The sequence below is a fragment of the Callospermophilus lateralis genome, chromosome 15, assembly GCF_048772815.1.
Source record: "Callospermophilus lateralis isolate mCalLat2 chromosome 15, mCalLat2.hap1, whole genome shotgun sequence".
In the NCBI taxonomy this organism is placed as follows: Eukaryota; Metazoa; Chordata; class Mammalia; order Rodentia; family Sciuridae; genus Callospermophilus; species Callospermophilus lateralis.
Window position 1 is genome coordinate 93468639 of NC_135319.1, and position 22733 is coordinate 93491371.

The 22733-nt window shown below is 55.4% G+C and overlaps 1 protein-coding gene across 1 annotated transcript in view; it reads right to left on the reverse strand.

Annotated features, from left to right (window-relative positions):
• The window catches only part of Cfap46 (cilia and flagella associated protein 46), an 82898-nt gene that overhangs the window by 11241 nt on the left and 48924 nt on the right, over positions 1-22733 (reverse strand). Inside the window, exons 36-50 of the mRNA XM_077105370.1 lie at positions 21814-22014; positions 21608-21714; positions 20542-20718; positions 19695-19826; positions 14054-14243; positions 13135-13323; positions 11292-11426; positions 11039-11218; positions 10495-10665; positions 4605-4702; positions 4035-4111; positions 3443-3573; positions 2790-2911; positions 2035-2114; positions 717-887 (exon numbers count right to left, since the gene is read on the reverse strand). Coding sequence (XP_076961485.1) covers positions 717-887; positions 2035-2114; positions 2790-2911; positions 3443-3573; positions 4035-4111; positions 4605-4702; positions 10495-10665; positions 11039-11218; positions 11292-11426; positions 13135-13323; positions 14054-14243; positions 19695-19826; positions 20542-20718; positions 21608-21714; positions 21814-22014 — 2161 coding nt within the window. The remainder of the gene's footprint in view (positions 1-716; positions 888-2034; positions 2115-2789; positions 2912-3442; positions 3574-4034; positions 4112-4604; positions 4703-10494; positions 10666-11038; positions 11219-11291; positions 11427-13134; positions 13324-14053; positions 14244-19694; positions 19827-20541; positions 20719-21607; positions 21715-21813; positions 22015-22733) is intronic.

The window sequence follows — 22733 nt, forward strand, 5'->3', positions numbered from 1 at the left end:
CTGTCTCAGCCTGGGTCTCAGTGGTTTCAGTTGGAAGGGCAAATTTGGTCCTTGTTACGTCATCTTGCATAGAAGCAAACGTGTAGTCTACTCATTTTGGTTAAATGTGTTATCTACTGAAGAGCAACGTATGTGCCCAAGCTGCACATGTCCCCAGAGTACAGGCTGGAGAACCTTCGCAGACCAGGAGAATCTGTGCAGCCAGCACCATCGAATCCCGAATCCCCACGGCCATGCTCTCCAGGCTGAGCCCATCCCCCTGGCCTCCCCTGCAGCTGCCATCAGCTAGCTCAAGTCTCTTCACACAGCTGGTGGCCCACCACCTCCTGGGACGGTCGGTGTGAAGCTCTTCCTCCCTCATGTGGGCACCTGTGAGTGAGCACAGCGCAGAGTGGCTGAATGTGGCCGGATGTGGCTGGATGTGGCTGGGCGTGACTGGATGTGGCTGGATGTGGCCGGATGTGGCTGGGCGTGGTTGGATGTGGCTGGATGTGGCCGGATGTGGCTGGGCGTGGCTGGGCGTGACTGGATGTGACTGGATGTGGCTGGATGTGGCTGGATGTGGCCGGATGTGGCTGGGCGTGTTCTGGATGACCAAGCCCCTGGGATGAGGTTGCAACATTGACTCCTTTTTTATGGCAGGAGTTAACATGCTCCTGTCTGGAAAGCACCTGGGACATTTCCGTTCTAAAAATCAAACCCAGAGGTGCCTGGGCAGCTCTCACCTGGCTCCTCACGGTGGAGGCGGTTGAAGAGCATTTGGAGAGAGAAGTCCCGTGACACAGAGGAGGCCGCCCCCTCGTGGAGCACAGAGAGTCCTTCCAGCGGCAGCTCCAGGAGGTGCTTGTCTGCCACCAGGATCACGTGGCTGGGACCTTCAGGCTGAGCTGCAAGTGTGGAGGGGACAGAGGCTCCTGGGGGGCGGCAAGCCCCAGGGCTAGTCTCCTCAAGTCCCAACTGGCAGCTGGGCACCTGGCCTGGCCTGTCAGTGCTGAGACTTGGGAAGAAGTCTGACCTCAGCTGGGCTTGCAGAGAGACAGGGCTGTGGGGATGGCCAGGTCCCTGGGCTGTCCCTGGATTTGACTGCAAGGCCAGGCTCACAGCTTGGGCCCGGAGAGAGCCTCCGTCAGGGTGGGGATGGGGGGCATGGCTCCCTGCCTCGGGATTTCCACCCAAACGGATCCTTTAGAGGGTCCTTGGTAGAAGGGCAACATTACTCTGCTGACCCTGCAGCTTCTCCAGGTGACCAGAGACTGGGCCCCAGCTGAAATCCTGAAAAACACTGAAATCCTGCCATTGGCTGTTTTCATTTTAAAAAAAACAACAACAAAAAAAGAGTGCCTGGGACAGAGCCTGACGCTCCCCTCCTGAGGCCAGGAGCAGGGCAGAGGCTCAGTCATGGTGGCCCCTGGAGTGCAGCTCTGTTGCCAGCCAGGAGTGAGGGGGACTCCCAACCACTGCGGAGACCCAGACCTCCCTCCCCAGGTGTGGGGTCTGCCCTCGGCAGCTCAGGACACTGTCCTGGCACTTCTGGGAATCAGAGTGCTTTTCTGGCAGTGTCAGTGACCAGCCCTGACCTTGCTCAAGGATTCTTTGTGGGTGACAGAAAAGCAGACCATGACATCTGCTGGGACAGGGCTGTGAGCAAAGCCAGATGCTCCCCAGGTTGAGGACCAAGAAGCAGGCCTGTGGGAAACAGGGACAGGGCCTGGCAGCCAGCAGTGGCCAGGCAGGGCCAGGTGAGGGTGGAGGGGCCTCTCCTGTGCGCTCCCTAGGGCGGGGCGCCCCTCGCAGTGCGCTGCTGTGCACAGAGCCTCCAGGGCCTCCCCACTCAGCCTGACGCCCAGGGCCCTGGGGGGCCTCAGGTTGGGGCCAGCAGATCTGTGTGGGGCTCCTGGTCCACCTCAGCTTTCCCCGGCAGGAGGGTGAGTCCCAGCCCACCTCCCCCTTCCCCGCACCGCCAGCTCCCATGGCCTGCCCTGTCTCCCCTTGCACCCCAGCTGCCCAGGGTGCCGGGCCTGCGCCACTCCACACCTTGTACAACAGACGTTCTCCGCTCTTTCTCTTTGCCCTTTGACTTCCCTGGGTCAGTCACAACCACCGGCATCTGTGTTCTGAAAGCCAAAGCTACGCACTGAGGCTTAAAAACCAGATGACACCACACGCGGAATAGAAGAGATGCCCCTCGGGCCTGTGTCTTGACAAGGCCTGAGAGCAGAGGCTTTCTCCCTGTGGGGGGTGGTCTTCCTGGGCCAGGGCTGGGCTGGCTTCACAAGTGTGAGCAGAGAAGGGCTCAGGGGGACCTCTGTTCTGCCGGCAGAGTGCCCATCCCCCAGACCCCCTATTTCCTCCCAAATTAGATCTGAGGGGCCAGCTCCTTCTCCCTGCCATGTCCAGCCTGGGGCTCACAGGCGTGGCAAGGCCCTCCTGCCCCATGCCCAGTGCCTCTCTGGAGGCGGACTCTGCCCGGCTCCCCTCTGCAGTGGCAGCCAGCTCTGCAGTGCCACAGGGGAGCAAGATCCAAGGAGAGGAGCCCTTGACCCCTGCTACCCTCAGTGCCCCTGTTCCTGGGCTTCCGGCGAGTCCTGGGTGTTGAGCTGGCTTCCAGGCGGCTGGGCTGGCCCTCGCATTCCGGCGCCCGCACCTCTGCGGGGGCTCCCAGGAGGGTGCACTGGAGCCCCAGCTCGCACACTCCACACAGGGGAGGCCCCCATTCCACCTCGCCCAGCCCTGCCACCGCCCCAGGGAAGTGGCCGGACATGCTCAGCAGCCAAAGGCCATGCAGGCACCTGGACTCAGGGAGGCTGAGCAGGGGGAAGAGCGGCTTCAGGTATTCCTCCATGGGCGCCAGCACCCCGCTGGTCCTCTGCTGGCGGCTGCCAGGCTCCTCAACGTGTGGGCTGTCTGATTCCTGCCATCAGGAGGGCTGTCAGGGCCCCACCCACCCAGGTCAGCCGAGAGGGAAGGCCCACGGGAAAGGACCTGGCTCCTGTCCCTCCGGACACAGCCTGGTGGGCGTGGGGCCCAGCTCAGGGCATGGGCAGACCCTGCCCTGTCACACACCCCACCTCTCCCAGGCCCCCAGAATTTCATTCTGAAGCCACTCTGACACCCTATTCCCCTCTGGTCTCTGTTTATACCAAGGAGGGTGCCACCTGTGGGGACAGGACGCTGTGAGATGACCCTGTGCACTGCAGGAGCATAGTTGGGTGGGCCCCCTCCTCAAGGGTCTGACGAGGTCCAAGGATTCGACAAAGAGCCCTCACACAACCTGGGTGGATCGATCCTCACCCACCTGGGCTCTAGGCCCAGCGCCTGCCCGTCCCACCTCTGGGCCCACCTGGGCTCTGGGCCCAGCGCCTGCCCGTCCCACCTCTGGGCCCACCTGGGCTCTGGGCCCAGCGCCTGCCCGTCCCACCAGTTCTCTGACCTGGGGCCTCACCATGCCTGTGTTCTGAGTGGTGTCCTCACTGAACATCTGATCCTGGATCTGCTCATAGAGCTGCTGGGCACTGGCCAACAGGTCTGAGAGGGCAGCTGGATTCACAGTTACGCGAATGACCTTGCAGTGGCCTGTGGAGACCCAGACACACCCATGGTCCCCACCCAGGGCTGGGCAGAGCCCCTAGGAGTGTGAGGAGGCAGGTTTGTAAAAGCACTTGGGAAGGACTCCCTGTGCAGGCACCCAGCCTAGTGCTGCTGTCCCCAGAGGGAGCTGCAGGACGGGTGGACCCTCCCCCTCATGGAGTCGCCCGTCCTCCCGGGGCCACAGGAGGGGCAAGGAAGAGGGGTCGACAGATGGTGGGAAGCTCCAGGTGCCGCAGGGAGAGCAGAGCAGGGTGGTGGAGCCAGTTCCTCCAGACCCCTGGAAACACCTGGGTGCCTCTTCCTCGCCCGTTCTGGCCTGGCACAGCTGCCCCAGTGGGGCACCGGGCAGGCATTTACCTCCTGGAAGGGAGAGGCCTGCAGCCCAAGGTGTCTCAGCTGGCTTCCCACCGCCCACCTGCAGAGCACCTGTCCAGGCCCAGACTCACCACCCACTTCCTGCACCTTCCCCTTGACTGTGGGCTGGTACTTGGGTCTCTCGTAGGCAGCGCCGTACAGACGGGTCCTGGGGCAGGATGTAGGGGTGCAGGTGAGTCCCCACAAGAGATGGAGTCAAGGCTTGTGGGTCCTGGGGAAGCCCGAAGGGGCCAGTTCTGCAACCACACACCCCAACAGGTGCCCTCCCATTGTGAGTGGCGGGCAGAGGCTGGGCCAAGGGCTGGCGTCAGACAGAGCAGGCACAGCGGTGTGGGGGACTTCTCAACCAGCAGTGCTGGTTCTCCTGCCTCTGGGGACGCTCTGTGCAGACCAGCAAGAGCAGGCTGTCCAGCTGTGCAGCTCTCTGTCCAGCTGTCCAGCTCTCTGCTGCACTTCCAGAGTGACCGCAGGTCCTCAAATCTAGGCCCACCCAGACCAGACACTAACACCCCGTGTGGGGATGGATCTCAGAGGTGGCCCCACCCCTCAGAGAAGGGGCCCATGTCCCTCTACTGCACGTGGGCCTTCCCAGCTGGGTCCACACCTCCCCAGTGGACTTCTCCAAGGGAACAAGGCCTCACCTGTCTTGTGAATGATGCAGGAAGAGGACTCGGTAGGTGGCTGGAATCTCGTGCAGGAGATTGAAATGCTGCTCTGTTACACAGAGGTTCTGCCAGGCCTGTGTGACGGGAGGCAAGGATGCACTGAGGACCTGGGGCTGGCTTCCACGGCTTTTCCACAAGAAGCAACCATAGCGGTAGGCATCCTGCAGAGCACTGGTCCAGAAGTCCTGCCCATGAATGGGAGTGACTCATGGCCACCACAAGGGGGCAGCAGGGAAAGCCGTTGGCCAGTCAGAAGTGTCCTATTCTGTCCACTTGTTGAGTGAGCAACTGGATTTGTACAGAAACCCAGACAATACCATGGAGCACCTGGCCGGTCCTCCTCAAGTCCCTGTCCCCGTCCTGCCTCCTGCACCACATAAGTGCATGCACATGCAGACTCACACACAGCTGTCCCTGTAGCCCTGAAGGGGGCCTTCCCTTGCCCAGCCCTTGGGGTGCTCTGTGGGACCCTGCACTGTGGTCAGGGGTGGCTTCTGCCATTGTGCCCAGGCCTTTACACCCTGTGTCCTGTGGGCCTTGGGCACTGAGTGACAGAGACTCTGCACCCTGGCTTCTCCCTGTAGTGACAGAGGGCTGCTCACCTGGGCTAGGGCTCTGGGCGGCCTGTGTCCTCTGAGTGAGCAGCCCTCCCTAGTCCAGCTGTGAATGCTTGCAGCTTCAGGTCCAAACTTTTCAACTTTGCAACAGAAAACCCACCTGAAGAGCAAGGTGGCTCTTTCTCCATGGGCCATGCCCACAGCAGGTGAACAGATGGTAGGGCTGGCCTCACTGGCCGGCCCTTCCCCAGGGTTTCTGAGCAACTTCTGATGGCCCAGGCTGGCCCCTCTGCCCAGTGGCTCATGTCCAGTTCCATGCAGGTGGCTCCTCTTTGCTGCCACATCTCTGATCCACTGCCGTGAATGTGGCCATGAAGAGCCTCCCAGCATGTGTTCTCTGGAGCACAGTGAAGCATTTCTGTTGGGCCCAGAACCCAGCAGAACTGCTGGGGACTGCCGGATCTGCCTGTTCTCCAGCGGAATTATGGTACCACCTTCAGCCAGGCTGACCAAGAGTCACCGTAAGAGGCCAGCCCCCATTTTCTTTTTTCAATATTCATTTTTTAGTTGTAGTTGGACACAATGCCTTTATTTTAGTCATTTATCTTAATGTGGTGCTGAGAATCGAACCCAGGGCCTCACACGTGCCAGGCGAGCCCTCTGCTGCTGCGCCACCACCCCGTCCCCAGCCCCCATTTTCTATTCAGCTATTCCAGTGGGTGTCTGTTGGTAACTGATGTGGTTTTAAATTTTGCATTTCCTTGAAGACTAATGAACTCAAATACATTAAAAATGTAACTGGGCCTGTGAGTACATTCTGTAAAACCCTAGTCTTGGCCTGAGTGTTTGTCTTGTTAAGGAGGGATGCCTGCCCTTCAGCAGGCAGGACAGGACCTGGCCAGCGGTGTGCCCCGAGACCTCTGTGTCCCCCTCCGTGGCCCCGTGGAGCTTTTCCTTCAGTGCACACCATCAATCACTTCTCCCCTTCCGCTGTTAGTGCTTCTCTCTCTCCCACAAGGGAAGGAGGGTCACCTTCCCAGGAGCAGGACCTGGCACAGCTGCAGGCTGCCCACAAGGGAGCCCAGGAGGGCAAGAGTGGCAGCTCTGTGGCTCACCTGTGAGGTATTTATAACACCAGGCCAACAGGTTATTCTTGCTGACCAAAGCTCAGGGGAAGGGATGGGGCAGCAGCTGAAGGAGAAAGCGGTCTCCCTTGTCCACACAGAGGAAAGGTGGCTTGGTACCTGGAGCCTCCAGCCACGCACATGGACCCCTCTCCACTTGTTCCACTCGCCCTCATCTATGAACACGGGACCTCTCTCCACTTACTTCCTTGCTCCTCAGTCAGGAACATGGAGCCCTCTCCATTTACTTGCGCTTCACCAACCTCACACAAGGCACCCTCGTCCATGGACGGGGGACCTCTCTCCACTTCTCATTCTTAATTTCCCCTGAAGGGTTTCCAGTCTCATGATCTAGGTTCCACGAGTGGTTTCCTACACGGCTCCCTACGTACTCACTTTCTGCTTTTTTTTTTTTTTTTGCTGCCACTGAGAATGAGATGGTATGATTCACACAATTCACTTCACTACTGTTTGTAGCCGCATATAAAAATACAAGGAATGTTTGCAGATTGATACCTCGTAGTCTTTAACAGAGTTGCTTACTTTTCATGGTGATTGTGATTGATAACCAGTCTCCTTAGGACAGTTGAGGCTCACAATCATGTTGACCGTGAGTTCTATTATTTGATCTTCTGTCTGAATATTTTCTATTTTTCTGGAGCATTACATATTTTTTTTCAGAATCTTTTCTATTTTGGGGTGATGTGGTATGCAGTCCTTCGTTACCTTTTTGGTGTCCTGTCTTTATGTTGCAAACATTGGAATTTTGTCTTTTCTCTCCTATTCCTTTGATGGGTCTCCGTGTTCACTAGTCCTGCTGCCCTCCTCTGGGGGCCAGCTTGGCAGGTGTTGGTTTTCTCTGCTCCACAAGTGTTTCCTGCATCCAGTCTGCTGTCACCTTCATCTGCTCCCTTCATGCTCTGTTGATGTGGCTGCTGGCTGTTTGGCCTCTTGGAAAAGCCTGAGTCTGTCTCTGGCCTCCTTCTCCTCTTCCGGGAGGCACCCTTCCTCGGAGCTCTGCTGGGGCCAAGTCTCTAGGTCTGCCCTTGGACCATTTCACTCTCTAAGCTCCGTGGGATTCCTTGCCGACGTGGGGGGTGATTCTGAGCGTGCTGTCTGACTTCAAGGCCATGGTGCTGTCCACAGGCCTCATCGTCACTGATTTCCAGTCTGAGGGTTGTGTTTGGAAACTGTGCCGGGGATCCCAGTCTCGGGGGGTTGGCTGAGGCTGTGTGGCCCAGTGCTGGTGGGTTTGGTGGACATTCTGCTCGCTCGGGCATCAGTGGGGCAGCAGGCTCTGGCTGTGTCTAGGCCAAGGCCACCTGGGCCCTGCACAGCCTCGGCTTTCCCTCTACCTGACCCCCAGGGGCTGAGACAGTCTGCAGTGTCCCCCTAGGACTGTGGGTTTGCCGTGACCCCTTTTATTTCTGTCCATGTTTTGTGTATTTCAAAACCACAGTACTTGGTGGACGGTGACTCCTGGCTGGGCTGCCCCTGCACCATCAGGAGTGCCCCCGTGCTAGTGATACACTGTCCCACGTCTGCTAGCTTTCATCTGATTTGTCTTTTTGTGATTTATGTGTTCTTCACTTTTACTTTCAACATTTCTGTGTCCTTATATGTAAAGCGCCTATTTAAGTAATGTACAGATAGATTTTTTTTTTCTCTTTTCTTTTTAAAAAAAACCTCAGGGGGCTGGAGTTGTGGCTCAGTGGTAGCATGCTTGACTTGCACGCGTGGGGCACTGGGTTCGATCCTCGGCACCCCATAAATAAACAAAATAATAAAATAAAGGTATTGTATCCGTCTACAACTAAAAAAAAAAAAAAAGGAAACCCAGGACTGGGCCCAGGGCTGTCTGCCACTGAGTGACAGCTTCAGCCTTTTATTCTGAGACAGGGTCTTGCCAAGTTGCCCAGGCTGTCCTTGAGCTCGGAACCTCCTGGCTCAGCCTCCCCAGGAGCTGGGCTGCCAGGTGTGGAGCGCTGTGCCTGGCCTTTGTTTCTCTTTCATCCAGTCTGACTGTCTTGTCTTGGATGTGGAGTGTCTAGCCCATTTATATTGTAACTACCCATATATTGCTTTTTCCCTACTACTGAACTCTCCTTGTCTAACAGGACCATCTCTTTTACTTTTTTTTTTTTTTTTTTTTTGCCGTCTTGTGGACTGATGAAATACTGTTGTCAACGGTCGTATTGTACTGACCTGGCCACACACGTGTCAGTGCCACCCTCGGGGTGTGACAGTCATCTTTGTGGCTGTGCTGCCTCTTCCCCTGTGGTGGCTGGATCTTAAACTGTCTGCCCTTCGGGGACTGTGCAGCCTCCCACTGTGGCTGCAGCACTTCGCCCTGACCCATCTCCATCCCCTCTTGCCTATTTCTGCTTCTGTCTGGGGTATTCCTCCCTGCCTGAGCCTCCTTCCAGCTTTTCTTTTGTTTTATTGTCTAATTGCATTTTTATTAAAAGGCTCTGAACGATGCCCTTATTTGCCTTCAGTTTGAGCCTCTGTGTCAGGGACCGGCCGCTCTCCTCCAGCCGTGGAGGCGTGCAGGTCTCTCTGGCTGCCCGAGCGCTGTCTCCGTGCTCTCTGCTCCCACGTGCCCAGGGTGATCTCCTGGTGTTGTCCAGTGGGGGGTTGGTTGGGGGTTGGAAGCCCACGCTCCCCAGCGTCAGAGGCTCTTGGCTTCCAGCCTGTGCACCCTGTGCTCTGGTGACGATGCAGCGAGAGCATGTGCTGGGCCCTCTGGAGGTCCATCGTTGCTGCCTCTGTCCCCAAGCCTCCTCTCCTGCTGGGCCTTCTCCTGTCTGTATTCCAGCCTCCAGTCCAAGCTGAGGCTGTCATTCTGTTCCTGAAACCTGCACATCTGACTCTCGGTCTGTGGTGGCCTCTATGGATGCTTGTGGGTCCAGAGTGTCCTGGAGACAGCTGGAACCCATGGTCTCCACTCAAGTTTCCTGGGTCACTGCCTTCCAGAAGCTTTGAGGTGGACTCCAGTAAGCCCTGGACACTGCTGGGTCCCCCAGCTGGTGTCTCGTGGCCCCGTGGGACCCACAGCCTGGCTTTCCACCCCCAGGGCTGTGCTGATGTACTCTTTGTTGAGTCCGTCCTAGCCAGCGACCTGGGACTGAGGATGGACGCTTGGCTCACTTTCTGTTGTCATTTCAGCTTACTATTTCTCACTACTGCCGCAGCTGGGACTGTGCACTGGCTCTGTGGCGGGGGCCATTGCCTTACCTTGGACGGAGCCCTCCTCCGCTCTGTCCCAGGTCTGTGCCCTCCCGTCCTCTGGCCTCATGCTCCACACTGTGGATGCCATGGCCTTGTCCCCGCCTTCCCCACGAGGTGAGCACTGCCCTATCCCCAGTCCCAGGGCCCGGCTGGCAGCAGCAGCATGGGGTCCGCCCCCTGCTGGAGTGCTGGCGTCCCATAGCGCTCACTCAGGACCAGCCTCCTTGCTCTCAGGACTGGGCCAGCCTCAGACCTCCAGCCTCTGTTCCCGTCTCCCTCCTGGATCCAGGAGACTGGGTTTCCATTTGGGGCTGAAGGCTCTGGTTCTTGGAGGGATGATTTGCTCCTATTGGTAACCCCTGGAGATGCTGTCACCGTAGGGATAGGAGTGGAAATGCCCTTGTCCTTATGGGGGGCAGGGATGCCGCCCAATATCCTCCAGTGAACAGGAGGCTCCCCTGACCCCATCAGCAGAGAAATCTAGCCCCAAATCTCCTAAGAAGAGTGGATGGAGGGAGCTGGAAGCAGTAGGAAGAGGAAGAGGCCAGGAGGACCTGGCCAGGTGCTCCCGCCTGGTGTCCAGGAGGGTGGAAGTTCGCCTTTTCCCTCTCAATGCTCAGATTAAGCTGCTGGTGTGAGTAAAAGAAAGGCAGCTGCTGCCCGCTCTGCAGCCCCTCAGCACAGTGCGGCCACAGGGTTCAGAGCAAGCAGGGCTCCCGTAGACCCCGGGTGGAGCCCTCATCAAAACCCTCCCCACCCTAGCACTCGCAGCCGCCTACAGAGTGAGGGGTCACCATCCCACAAGGCCAGAAGGCAACGGGGCTCAGAGAGGTAGAGAGGCCTCCCAGAGCCACATAGCCAGTAGCAGAACCTGGGCATGAGCCTGCATGATCTAAAGCTGCCCTCTTGGCACTGGGGCAGACGGGAGGGGGTCTGCAGGGTGCAGGAGATCACCTTGGAGATGGTGGCCAGCCTCTGCTCCACGCTGGCGAGCAGGCTGGTGGAAGTCTTGTCTTGTAGCTGTAGCTGGTGCCGGAGCCGCAGCAGGGCTGCCAGCTGGGAGGTGCTGGTGTTGGCGGCGGCTGTGGACAGGAGGCCCCGCATGACCTCGGAGGCTGTGCAGCTCTGGAACACATCAGCCAGGTGCTGTGGGGGTGAGGCTCACTGGGCTGGACGGAGGGCAGTCAGACTGTGTGGCACACTCCCCCGACAGCCCCGCCTCTCCGGGCCATGCTCTATGGTCTCTGTGCTTGCCCACTGTGGGGACTGGGGGGAGCTCAGAGTGGGTTCACTTGAGCCCCAAGCACCTGTGGCTGGACTCTGCAGCTTCAGGCCCAGCCTCCTTCCAGCCAATGGCTGTGGCCAGGTCCATTGGCCTGCAGCTCTTCTCTCTAACGGAGCCTATTCCCATGATGACAGTCCCAGCCAGAAGGGGCCCCTGGGTGCTGGGGGACGCCTTCCATACTCTGAGCTGCAGACACACAGGGCAGAGCCATACCTGAGACAGTGCCAGGAACTGGCAGGTGGCCACAGGGTCCAGGGTGCCGATGCATTCCACCATCTCTAGGCTGGCGGCAGCTGCGATGCCCAGGAGGCCTCTGTCCAGGGCTACCTGCAGGCACTGCAGCAGCACCTCAGAGGTCTGGGCCAGGTACCTCTGGGCCAGCACCATCCTCCTCTGCAGGTAGAAAGGGCTCAGGCTCACTGCTGTGCGGACAGAGGCCACTGGGGGGCAGCAGCAAGGCACATACCCTCAGACGCTCGCCCTTTCTGCAGTTCCCCTCGGGGGCTGCTCGGAAGGCTGGCAGGCCCCTGAGAGAGGCCTGGGCACTCTTGTTCTCTGCTTCTTGCTCTAGAGATCGGAGCCTGCTCAGCTTAGCGCCCACCTACAAAGCACACAGCAGGAGGCAGAGGGCACTGTGGATTCCTGCTTGGTCAGCAGGGGCCCCCAGGGTCACTGCAGGCCATGGTCTGGCCTCCCACCGCCCGGAGCCTGCCTGCCCTGGTCCAAGCCTGGTTTAGTGGACTTGGGAAGGTTTTGGTCTGAGGGCCTGAGCTGATTGCCAGCTGCCACCAGGTGGGGAGGTGGCACCCAGGGAGTCCAAGCACCCTGGTCTTGGGACAGAGGCATCATGCTGGCGTGGCAGCACCAAGCTGAGGTGCCCACCTGTGCTCTGGGAGCTCAGTCTGGCCAGGAAACAAACAGAAGGAAGGGAAGGGGAAGGGCAGGCAGGTCAAGGGAGAGTGGCCGGGGAACTGGGGCTGATGGTGAGCCCTGGGTGTGAGTGGGACACTGCAGACTGTCTCAGCCCCTGGGGGTCAGGTAGAGGGAAAGCCGAGGCTGTGCAGGGCCCAGGTGGCCTTGGCCTAGACACAGCCAGAGCCTGCTGCCCCACTGATGCCCGAGCGAGCAGAATGTCCACCAAACCCACCAGCACTGGGCCACACAGCCTCAGCCAACCCCCCGAGACTGGGATCCCCGGCACAGTTTCCAAACACAACCCTCAGACTGGAAATCAGTGACGATGAGGCCTGTGGACAGCACCATGGCCTTGAAGTCAGACAGCACGCTCAGAATCACCCCCCACATCGGCAAGGAATCCCACGGAGCTTAGAAAACAGAGAGTGAAATGGTCCAAGGGCAGACCTAGAGACTTGGCCCCAGCAGAGCTCCGAGGAAGGGTGCCTCCCGGAAGAGGAGAAGGAGGCCAGAGACAGACTCAGGCTTTTCCAAGAGGCCTAACAGCCAGGAGGAAGGAACAGGTGAGGTGAGACCGGGCCTGGGGTGGAGAGGTGTGTTTCATGGGGCCTTGTGCCCCATGTGTGGGTTGACGCATCTCTGGGGACAGCCTCTGCTGGCCAGGTGGTCAACACCATCACAGGATGAGACACCCCCTCCGGCTCAGGCACCTGGGTAGGTGCTCATGAACACTGGTGAGCGAAGAGCCAAGCTCCATCAGTTCACCCTTAGGACGCAGGACAAACAAGCTCAGGGTCACCAGGCTCACGGTCTCCTGCCAGGATCTGCCCTGGTGCTCAGCCTGGTGGACACAGCTGTGCTGTGGGCAGGAAGAGGTGTTCTACAGGAGCCAGTCAGCAGGGAAGCCCTGGCTTGTGCCCTGGGCTGCCATCCTGGAGGAGGAACCACCTCTGTGTGGGCTCTTGGGAGGGGACCTGTTGCGTTCGGGGCCGTCACTGGGGTCCTGAGTGTGCAGGCTGTTCCCACCAAAGCACCAGCCCGGGGAAGCAGCCCTGCCCTGGGGAGTAGACCAGCCCCCTACCCCAGGGATCAGCCCTGCCCTGGGGGGTTGAAGTGAAAGGTCCTCACAGCCCTTCTCGGAGTGCCTGGGCGCAATGGGAGCTGAGCTTTGGTTTGGCTCCTGGGTGGTGCATGTGGGTAGAGGCCAGGGGCCCTGGCCTGTGGCCTACACTGTAACTGTTACGATGGCCAGAGGGGTGTGTGGGGGGTGCTTCTGAAGCTCCCAGGGGCCTGTGTGTGACCAGACTGAGGTGGGGAGACACCAGGGCAGACCCTTCCAAGGTCTCACCCCCAGGTCTACTGCAGAGCCTGGACTGGGAAGCGGGATCACCTACCGAGAAGCCGTCTTCCCAGCAGAAGTAGGGACGAAGAGGGTCTGCCTGCATGGCCAGCAGGTGCAGGGCCCTCCCGGCCAGGCCCAGGAGCTGGGCACGGACCTCCACGCAGCCTGCGCTCAGTGGCTGCAGGCTCTCCAGCTGTGCCAGCACCGAGTGGGCCAGGGTGCGCTTCAGCATGAACCATTGCTGCAGGGGGAGCAGAGGCTTTGTCAAGACCAGGGGCCTCTCTGCGGCCGTCTACCTGCCCACCACACGGCGCAGCCCACCAGCCCTTAACAGGCCCTGGGAGGTGGGGTGGGGGTCTCCAGGGCTTAGGTGTGGGAAGGCCAAACAGTGTTCTTATATAACCTTGACTGGCAGCTCACTGGAACATCAAGTTCAATTTCAGGGCTGTCTTTGGTTCATTTGTATTTATGTCAAATTGGTTTGATTCATATTTCATGATATCTAAGCAAATGTAAAATGGAAGGGTTCATATTTCCTTCCAGATATCTTGCATATTCAATTTTTTGTTTTTGCCTTTGCGGTACTGGGACTGGAACGGGGGCCTTGTGCTGCTGGGCAAGCCTGTACCCCTGAGCCACACCCCAGCCTGCCGCTGGGTCTTTTTAAGTGCAGTGTGGCCCTCCACTGTCCCTCTGCAGCCCACTGGCCACTCAGCTGAAGCCCGGCACTATCACACCATTAGTCTCAAGACCTGGGGGACAACCCTGAGGTGGCACAGGGAGCACCTTGTCTACTTAGCCAGGTGAGCCCTCAAGTGACCAGTGACTGCTCTCCTCCCCATGCTGGGAGCTCACAGCTGTGCAGGGCTGGCTGGGGTCCCCACTAGAGCCAAGGGTCCCCAGGTGTGATGAGATGGAGGGTGGCCCATCCCAGGCAGCCCCTGAGGAGATGTGTGGGGCTGCGTGGTCACCAGGCCGGTGGACGTGTAGTCGCTGGTGCTCTGCAGGTAGGTCTCAAGCAGCTTCTCAGGGGACTGTGGCTCCAGCCGCTCCAGCCCCTCCTCCCACATAAGCTGCAGCATGTCCAGGGACACCTCCACCAGGCTGAGCTTGTGGCGGGCCAGCTTCCTCATCAGAGGGGTGTTGGTGTTCTGCAGCGGACAGAGCCAGGCGGGCGTCAGGGCACTGGGCACATTCAGTGCACCCGAGCCCACACTTCAACAGTGCTAAGGGACAGAACGAAGCCGTGAGCATCTCAAGTGTGACATGCACACTCAAACCACCACCACCGAGGCCACAAAGGTGCCCTTCCATGTCCCTGGCCCTGGCCACTCCACATGCCACTGCCTCCGGAGCCTCTCTCCTAGGCAACCACTGGGGCTTCCAGCGAGCTGCCTTTGCACCATCCAGGGTGAGGGAGCACAGGGCTTCCCCCTCTGGCCCATCTTGGTGCGGCCGTTCTAGGTCTCTCCATGCTGTGGCCACTGCTTTTTACCTTCCGAGTCAGCTGACCCACTGTGTGGGCTACTAGAACCCAGCTGCCGCGAGCACGGCACACCGGTGTTCCTCTGGATGGGCACATTCTCTCTGGGACAGGAGGGCATGCCGGGGTGGGGTGCCAGGCCACCCCGCGGCCCAAGTTTCACTCCTCTCGGAACTTCCAAGGGCCTTCCAGAGCAGCCCTACAGCTCCCATTCCCACGGCCCGAGGGCTCCTGCCACCATTGGGGTGGTCAGGCTTTGAAATGCCCGCCATCCTCACAGGTGCAGGGGTTCTCACCGTGGTCACTGGATATTCTAACTGACTGATGATGCTTGTCTTCCATGAGCTTATTTATCATCTGTGCAGTTCCTTAGAGGAGATGTCTAAATTGTTGAGATATTTCCCTTTTTTTGTGATGCTGGGGTTTGAACCCAGGGCCTTGTGCCTGAGAGGCAAGCACTTTACCATCTGAGCTACATCCCCAGCCCTATTTCACTTGTTTTTGATTGGGCTACATGTTTTCTTAATTAGCTTTTGAAAGTTCTTCATATATTCTGGATATGCTTTGCAAATATTCCACTCCTGCCCCATCTGTGGCTTCTCTTTTCATCATTCTCTTAACAGTATCTTTTGAAGAAAAGTCCAGTTGTTCAATTTATTCTTTTATGAATCATGCTTTGGGTGTCAAATAAAAGAAATCTTCAATCAGGTGTGGCAGTGCACACTTGTAATCCTAGGAACTCAGGAGACTGAGACTGGAGGATCACAAATTTGAGGCTGGCAACTTAGGGAAACCCTCAGCAACTTAGTGAGAACCTGTCCCAAAATTAAAAAAAAAAAAATGTATGTATGTATACACACACACACACACACACACACACACACACACACATATACATACATACATGACTGGGGTTGTGATTGAGTGGTAAAATGCATCTGGGTTCAATACCTAGTATCCCCCCCAAAAAGTGGGCCAAATCTGAGGCCACAGAGGTGTTTTCTGTGTTCTTCTAGATGTTTTATGACTTTGGGTCTTCTGCCTAGGGCCACAAGCCATTTTGAGCTGACTTTCACATGCAGTATGAGGTAGGACTCGGACTTCCGCTTTATGGACATATGCTTCCAGTGATTCTAGCACCATTTGAACACAGTCCTTCCTGCTGTGGACAGCTTGGGCTCCTCTGTTGGGAGCCAGTCCCTGATTTTTGTGTGTGTCTGCTTCTGGACTGCGCCAGATTGATCTGTTGGCCTACTCTTACACTGAAAATAGACTCTCAATTTCTGTAACTCTATAACAGGACTGAAAATCAAGTAGCATGAGATGTCTAATACTGTTCTTTTCCAAAGTTGTGTTGGCTGTGTAAGGCCTTTTGCATTCCCATATGAAATCTAATATCATTCTATTTCTATTAAAAATCCTGCAGATAATGTAGGGAGAATTGACATCCTAACAATTAACTGTTCTGATCCATAAGCCATATGGTTCTTCATTCACTTATGTCTTTTAATTTTTCTCAACAATGCTTTGTAGTTCTTAGGGTACAAATTTTCACATTTTGGGGGTATAATTTCATTTTTTAATGCTACCACAAATGATACTATTTTTGAATTTTTATTACCTGATTGATAGTTCCTAGTTCATAGAAATATACAATTGATTTTTGCATATTGTTCTTCTGTCTGGTGACCTGATTAAACTCATTGGTTAGCTTTAACTTAATTTGCTTATGAGCTTTAATTTAGCTTTACTAGTAGCTTTAATGTTTAACCAGTACATTGCAAATAATTTTCTATACCATCATGTTACTGTCAAGTTTCTTCCTACCCAAGCTGGATCCTTTTACTGTCTTTTTTTGGACTTATTGCATTGGCTAGAATTTCCTAAATAATGCTGGATAAAAGTGGTACAAAGATACTTCCTGGCATTAGTCCTGATTAAAAGAAGGAAACATTCAGTCTTTTGTCAATAAGGATGACTTTGGCTATAGTTTGTTAATAGATACCTTTCCTTGGGTTGAGGAAATTTCCCTCTTCTGTATATGGATCTTTGTGTGTATGTGTGTGGGGGGGTGCCTTGGATTGAACTCAGGGGCACTTGACGACTGAGCCACATCCCCAACCCAAGTTTGTATTTTATTTAGAGTCTTACTGAGCTGCTCAGTGCCTCGCTTTTGTTAAGCCTGGCTTTGAACTCGCCATCCTCCTGCCTCAGCTTCCTGAGCTGCTGGGATTACAGGCGTGCTCCACAGCGCCTGGCTTTGTCAAACAGTATTCCTGCATCATATGGTTTTTATTTATTGGGTCAAAAAATATGCTGAACCACATTTTTTAAATGTAAAATTATTCCTGAGATAACCCTAACTTGGTTATGATGTATTACCTTTTTTTATATGTTGTTGGATTTAATTTTCTGGATTTTTGTTTAGGATTTTTTGTACTTTTATTCATGAGAAATATCGATTTTTTGTTGTCTTATGTTGTTGTTTGCAATGTCTTTGTCTTATTTTGGAATCAGGGCAATAGTAGACTCATAGAAAAGTTGGGATGTATGCCCTCTTTTTCTGCTTTCTGGAAGGGTCTGTGCAGAGCTGGTATCATTTTTCTTGCGTATCTGGTAGAAGTCATTGTAAAGTCACCTGAGCCTGGCTTCTCCTCTGGGAGAGGACTCCCAATCCAGACCAGATCCCTGGGCACAGAGCTGTGGGACTTCGTGGGTCATGCTTTAAAGGAGTCTGGTCACCTGAGTTGCGAGTTCATGACGCTCCCTTTCTATGCTCTCACTCTCTGTGGAGTCTGTGGCAACGTTGCCTCCTTTTTGATATCAGCTACGTATGTCCTTTCTTTTTTGTCTGATCAAATTGACTAGAAGTATATTAATTTATTGGTCCTTCAAAGAACCAGCTTTGGCTTTGTAGGCTTCCTCTTTTCTGTTTTCTAATTCACTGATTTCCACTCTGACCTTTTAATTTCTATTCTTCTACTCATTTGGGTTCAGTTTGCTCTTTACTTGTTAAGGTGGAGAGTGGACTGAGATCTGATCTTTTTTCTTTTTGCAGGTGCTTACTGCTGCAAACCCCAGGTCCTTGCCCAGGACTGCACCAGAGACATCTTTGCAATGATGGACATTTTTTCCTTGAATTCAAACAGTTTCCCTTTTGATTTCTTCTGTGGCCCATGGCTGTGTGAGTGTATGCTTTTTAATTTCCAACTATTTGGGGCTTCCCACATATATAGCTTTTGATTTTTTGAATTGAGGTAAAAAGTATATAACATAAAATCCACCATTTTAAAGTGTAGAATCAGGGGCAACCACATGGTGCGAGCTTCAGCTCTTGTTCCTGAACATGTTCATCCCTCCTGGAAAAGGGCTTGTCCACCAGGTCAGCCTTCACCTTCCTCACTGCACCCCCCACACCCCCTAGTCTGCTTCCAGTATCTGTGCATCTATCCATTTCAATTTTAACTCCACTGTGGTGCCAGTACATGCTTTGTCTGACTTAAATCCTTTGACTTCATTAAGACTTGTTTTATGGTACAGAATACAGTCTGTTGAAGGTTCTTTGGGCACGTGAGAGAAGGTCATCCACTGTTGTTGGGTGGGACACTTTATAAAAAGCTATCAGAGCCTATTGACTGACTGATTCAGATCTCCAGTCCTTTGCTCATTTTCTTCCTACTCATTCCACTAATAATTGAGAGGAAATTGAAATTTTTCACCATAATTGTAGATTTGTCTCTGTCTTCATTATAATTTTAAAAAATCAGGTTTTACTTAATTTTTTTTAGAAAATCAGCCACTTTGGAAAGTAGTATGGAGATTCCTCAAAAAATTTGGAATGGAACTAGCATATGACCCAGCTATCCCCTTCCTTGATATTTATCCAAAAGAGTCACTATAGTGACACTATATTCTCACGTTTATACAGTGCCGTCCACAATCACCAAGTTAGGGAACCTCAGTGCCCACCTACATGGGCTAATAAAATGTGGTGCGTATACACAATGGAATTCTATCAGCTAAATAGAAGAATGAAATCATGGCATTTGCTGGCAAATGGATGGAACTCAGCAGAACCCGAAAAGTTGAGAGTCAAATGTGAAAGCTAGAGAAAAGGAATTTAAATAAAAGGAGGAGGAATCTCGTGAAAACAGGAGGAGGAAGAGTGAAGTAGGGGGTGGGGGTTGAGGGGGAGAGAGGAGGGACAGCAGGAGGCCACTGGCCCAATGAGGCTGTGTGTGGACATGTGGACACATCACAGTGGATGCCCTTTATGCCTAACCCTAATGCACCAATTTAGGAACAATAAATAAAGGGAAGGAAGACCAGAGAGCAGAGGGGGACAGGTAGGAGGAGGGAAGGGGAAGTGCTGGCGACCCTGGAGTAGGTCACCTTAGGTGTGCTCCTGCCAGGCACAAGAGTGTCTGGAGAGCCAGGCCCTCCTGCCTAGTCCCGTGCAGGGCAGGGGAGCAGCTTCCCCGGACCCACTTATCTGACCAGTTGCGGCCACCCCACTTTTCCTGGGTCAGTGCTGGCTTGAGATACTTCCCACCCTCTCTGTCCTTGGGTCCATGTGCTTTCTGGCAGGTGTGCAGTGGTTTTGCTTCCTTACATGACCTGGCCACTGCTCAGGGCAGGCCCTCTCTGCCCTCGCCCAGTACCCCAGGCTGCTGCCGTTTCTCAGGGGGCTGCAGAGAGCAGGCACTGCTTCTGCCCTGTCCTACAATCCTCCAGGCCCCTCTGCCCAAGCTTGAGCAACTGTGCTGACCAGGCTCAGCTGCACATGCTGGGCACCTGACCACCTAGGTGCAGCACTCTCCTTCCTTGGGCTCCATCCCACAGGGTCTGGCTGCCTGCTTCTCAGCTCTCAGCTCTGTCACCTGAACTTGGGTAGCTGTCCCCACTGGGGCTTCCTGCCATGGCTGTGGCAGGCTTGGACTCTGGCTCAGGGCTGTGGTTTGCCGTGTTAATGCTCAGTGTTCTGGCAGTGCGGGCCTCATGGGTTCTGTCTGTGTTCTGGTTGTGTAATGAGAGTGTGAACCTAGTCATGGCTGCTCCTCACACAGAAGCATAGGGGTGTGAGCATGCAGATGGCCGGCGGTGCTCACAGAGCCCGGCCACTCACCTCTTGAAGGGCCAGCAAACCTCTGATCCTATGAAACAGTTCTTCCTCTGCAGCCACGGCTTTCTGGATCAGGTTGTGTGCTTCCAAGTAATGTGTGACTTTTTGTTCTCTATCTGTCTCATTTTGGGCACAAAACCTTTACAAGACATGAAGGTGGAATTAGGAACAGACAGGTTAAAGGTGCACCTCTGGTACCAACGAGTGTGGAGTGCTTCATCTCTGCATGCCTGTGCTGCTTACTGCGTCAGCACTGTAATGAGACACTCACATGTGAAGCGTTCTCAGAATATCTCAAAGCTAAGGTGAGCTGTGGAATGATGTGGTCTGCAGTCTGACCCTCTGCCTACAAACCAGGGGTCTGCCCAGGAGACGTCTGGGGAGCATCCCACAGCACCAGGAAAGGTGCTGGGTTAGACTTGCCGGTGATCACTTTACCCCCACAGCACCTGCACAGCACTTGCATGGGATGGACACGTGGGCATCCAAGGTTGGTGGAGCATCCACCTAGGCCTTGCTGGAGGAGTGGGTCCTGCCCTGGTAATGGGGTGTGTGTGTGTGTGTGTGAACACATTGGAGTCTGTGGAGGTGTGCATATCTGTAGGGTGCCCCACCTGGGTGGGACAGGAGCAGGAGGAGAGCAAAGTGTGACTCCAGACAGGTGGGCCCGGGCAGAGGGAGGAGCTGCCCAGGACCCCATGGGACTGCAGGGAGAGGGACAGGGATGAATGAGGGCTCAGGAGGGAGGCAGTGGGTATCCTCCATGAAGGGGCAAAGGCTGTGGCTGGGCCTGCTGTGGGCAGCAAGACCCTGGGGTGCTCCACCACAGGTGGAATTGGGAACAAGGCCCTCACCTCCTTATCTTTGCACGCTGTAGTTTTATATTGACACAGTTCTCCTCATAGCCACACTTAATAAAGTCTTCTTCAATTTTCAGCAGTTGATCATCCATCTCCTTGAACAAAACCCAGCAGTCAGGAAGTTTGCTGTGCTCTGAGTTCTGGGTGATTTGGATCTGAAGGTTCATGATCCTGCAGGGACAGAGGGGGCTCATGCTCCTGTGGGGACAGAGGGGGCTCATGCTCCTGTGGGGACAGAGGGGGCTCATGCTCCTACAGGGTCATAGGAGGCTCATTATCCTGTGAGGACAGAGGGGGATCATGCATCTGCGGGGACAGAAGAGGCTCATGCTCCTGTGGGGACAGAGTTCTGTCCAGGTATCTGGCTTTGAGGTTTCTGTCTAGAATCAAAAGCCTGGGACCGTGGTGATGCTCTCACTCTCCAGGTCTGCACAGGGAGACTTGGTCAAGCACCTTCAGCCTTTCTCACACACTGCAAGTCATGCAGTCCCATTCCTGGGTCAGACACAATGAAGTGAGACTAACAGTCCTGCTTCAGACATGATATCTATTTGGCAACTAAAAACATGTCCCTAAGTCACTTAGAAGTTAACAGAACACCACTTCCAAAGGTCTCAGACTAGACTGAAGGGACACTGCCAGTGGCTCAGGTGCATGCACAGGACAGCTGCAGGCAGCTCCTTCTGCTGCAGTGAGCACTGCACGGAGAGCAAGCAGAAGCAGTTAAAACCAAGAGCCTCCCCACTGCTGTGGTCCGTGGGTCAGAAGCCACGGCTTCTCACAGAGACCCAGTAAGTGGGGCCCATGATTCTGCTCAGAGGCAGAGGAAGGCTCCCGTCGCCCACCACCACTGGCTGAGCCTGAGAGAGGCTTCTGGGGCAGGGAGAAGCCCACCCCAAGCTGGAGGGAGTACCCCTGCGCACTCTGCCCACAGCACCTCCCAAGCCAGGCTGCGGCCCTGAGCAAGCAGAGCCCGGGACCTTGAGGTCCTGGAGAGTGTAGAAAGGGGTTGTGGCCCAGGCAGCAGGTAGCCAGGGCCTCGTGGGAGCTGGCACTCTACCTGGCTTCCAGGTCCATGGTGAAGAACTTCAGTGTGTGCACTCGGTTAGGCCTGTCTTTCTGGAGGTTGCTGAAGGCATCTATGAGCTTCTTATATAGTTGGCAAGCCTGGGGACAACCGCCATGGTGTCACTGTGCTGCTCAGCAGGGCCAGGGACTGAGCCGCCCCTCGCTGGGCACCAGGGCTGCTGCACTGCATCTTCTCACCACAGCTTCCTTCCCATCGTCTTCTGAGGACAAGACGGCGTCGGCCAGAGTCAGGGTCAAATTGTACCAAAACTCCTCACTTCCGCCCAGGCACTGGGCCTTCTCGATCATCCTCTTAGCTTGTCCATGGTTCTTCTCCTGGTTGGCCAGCTGGGCCAGGAGTAACAGGCACTGTGATTCTGCACAAGGATCATTGAGCTCCTAAGGACACAGACGTATGGAGAGAGGAGAAAGTATGGGTGGGCTTGGGTGGCCCTGGGAACACAGGTGGCCCTGGGACTTCTCTAGCAGCTGGAGATGAGGCCTCACCTTTGCCCTTGGAGAAGGACCTTTGCATGTGTTAAAACCTAGCTCAAGGGCTTGGGGACTGTCACAGCCCTGCAAAGCTGAGGACCGAATCCTGTTCCCTGAAGTGCTTTCCAGAGTGACTCCTGCCTGCCAACAGGGGTGGTCACTACCTGGGCTGGTTGCCTCCCAGCCTGGACAAGAGCCCATAGAGAGCTGCAGGTGCCTCTCCTGCAGGACTTCGTCTGCTGTGGGTTCCCCGCTGAGGATCATTGTCCTGCTGCCCTGAGGTCTGGAGCCTTCTCGTGGAGGTGCTCTGGGCCTGCTCCCCACGCATGCCCACCTCTTGCTCTAGCATCACTTAGTTTGGGTACATGGTGGATACCACGTGGCCCCCGAGGCTCAGAGGTGAGTGTGGGCCAGAGGTGCTCTCGGAGAGGAGGTGTGTAGGGTGCTATCTGGGCAGAGAATGCCGGCTCCCTGAGATTCCTGGGCAGCTGCTGGACCCTGCCTGACCCTCCTCTTTTCAGGTTCCTGCTTGGGGAGAGGGCTCTGAGTTTAGGCCTGGACATTCCTCAGTGTCCAGAAAGGCTCAGGCAGCTCAGAGGCCAGCCTTGCCCTCACTGCCCTGTGAG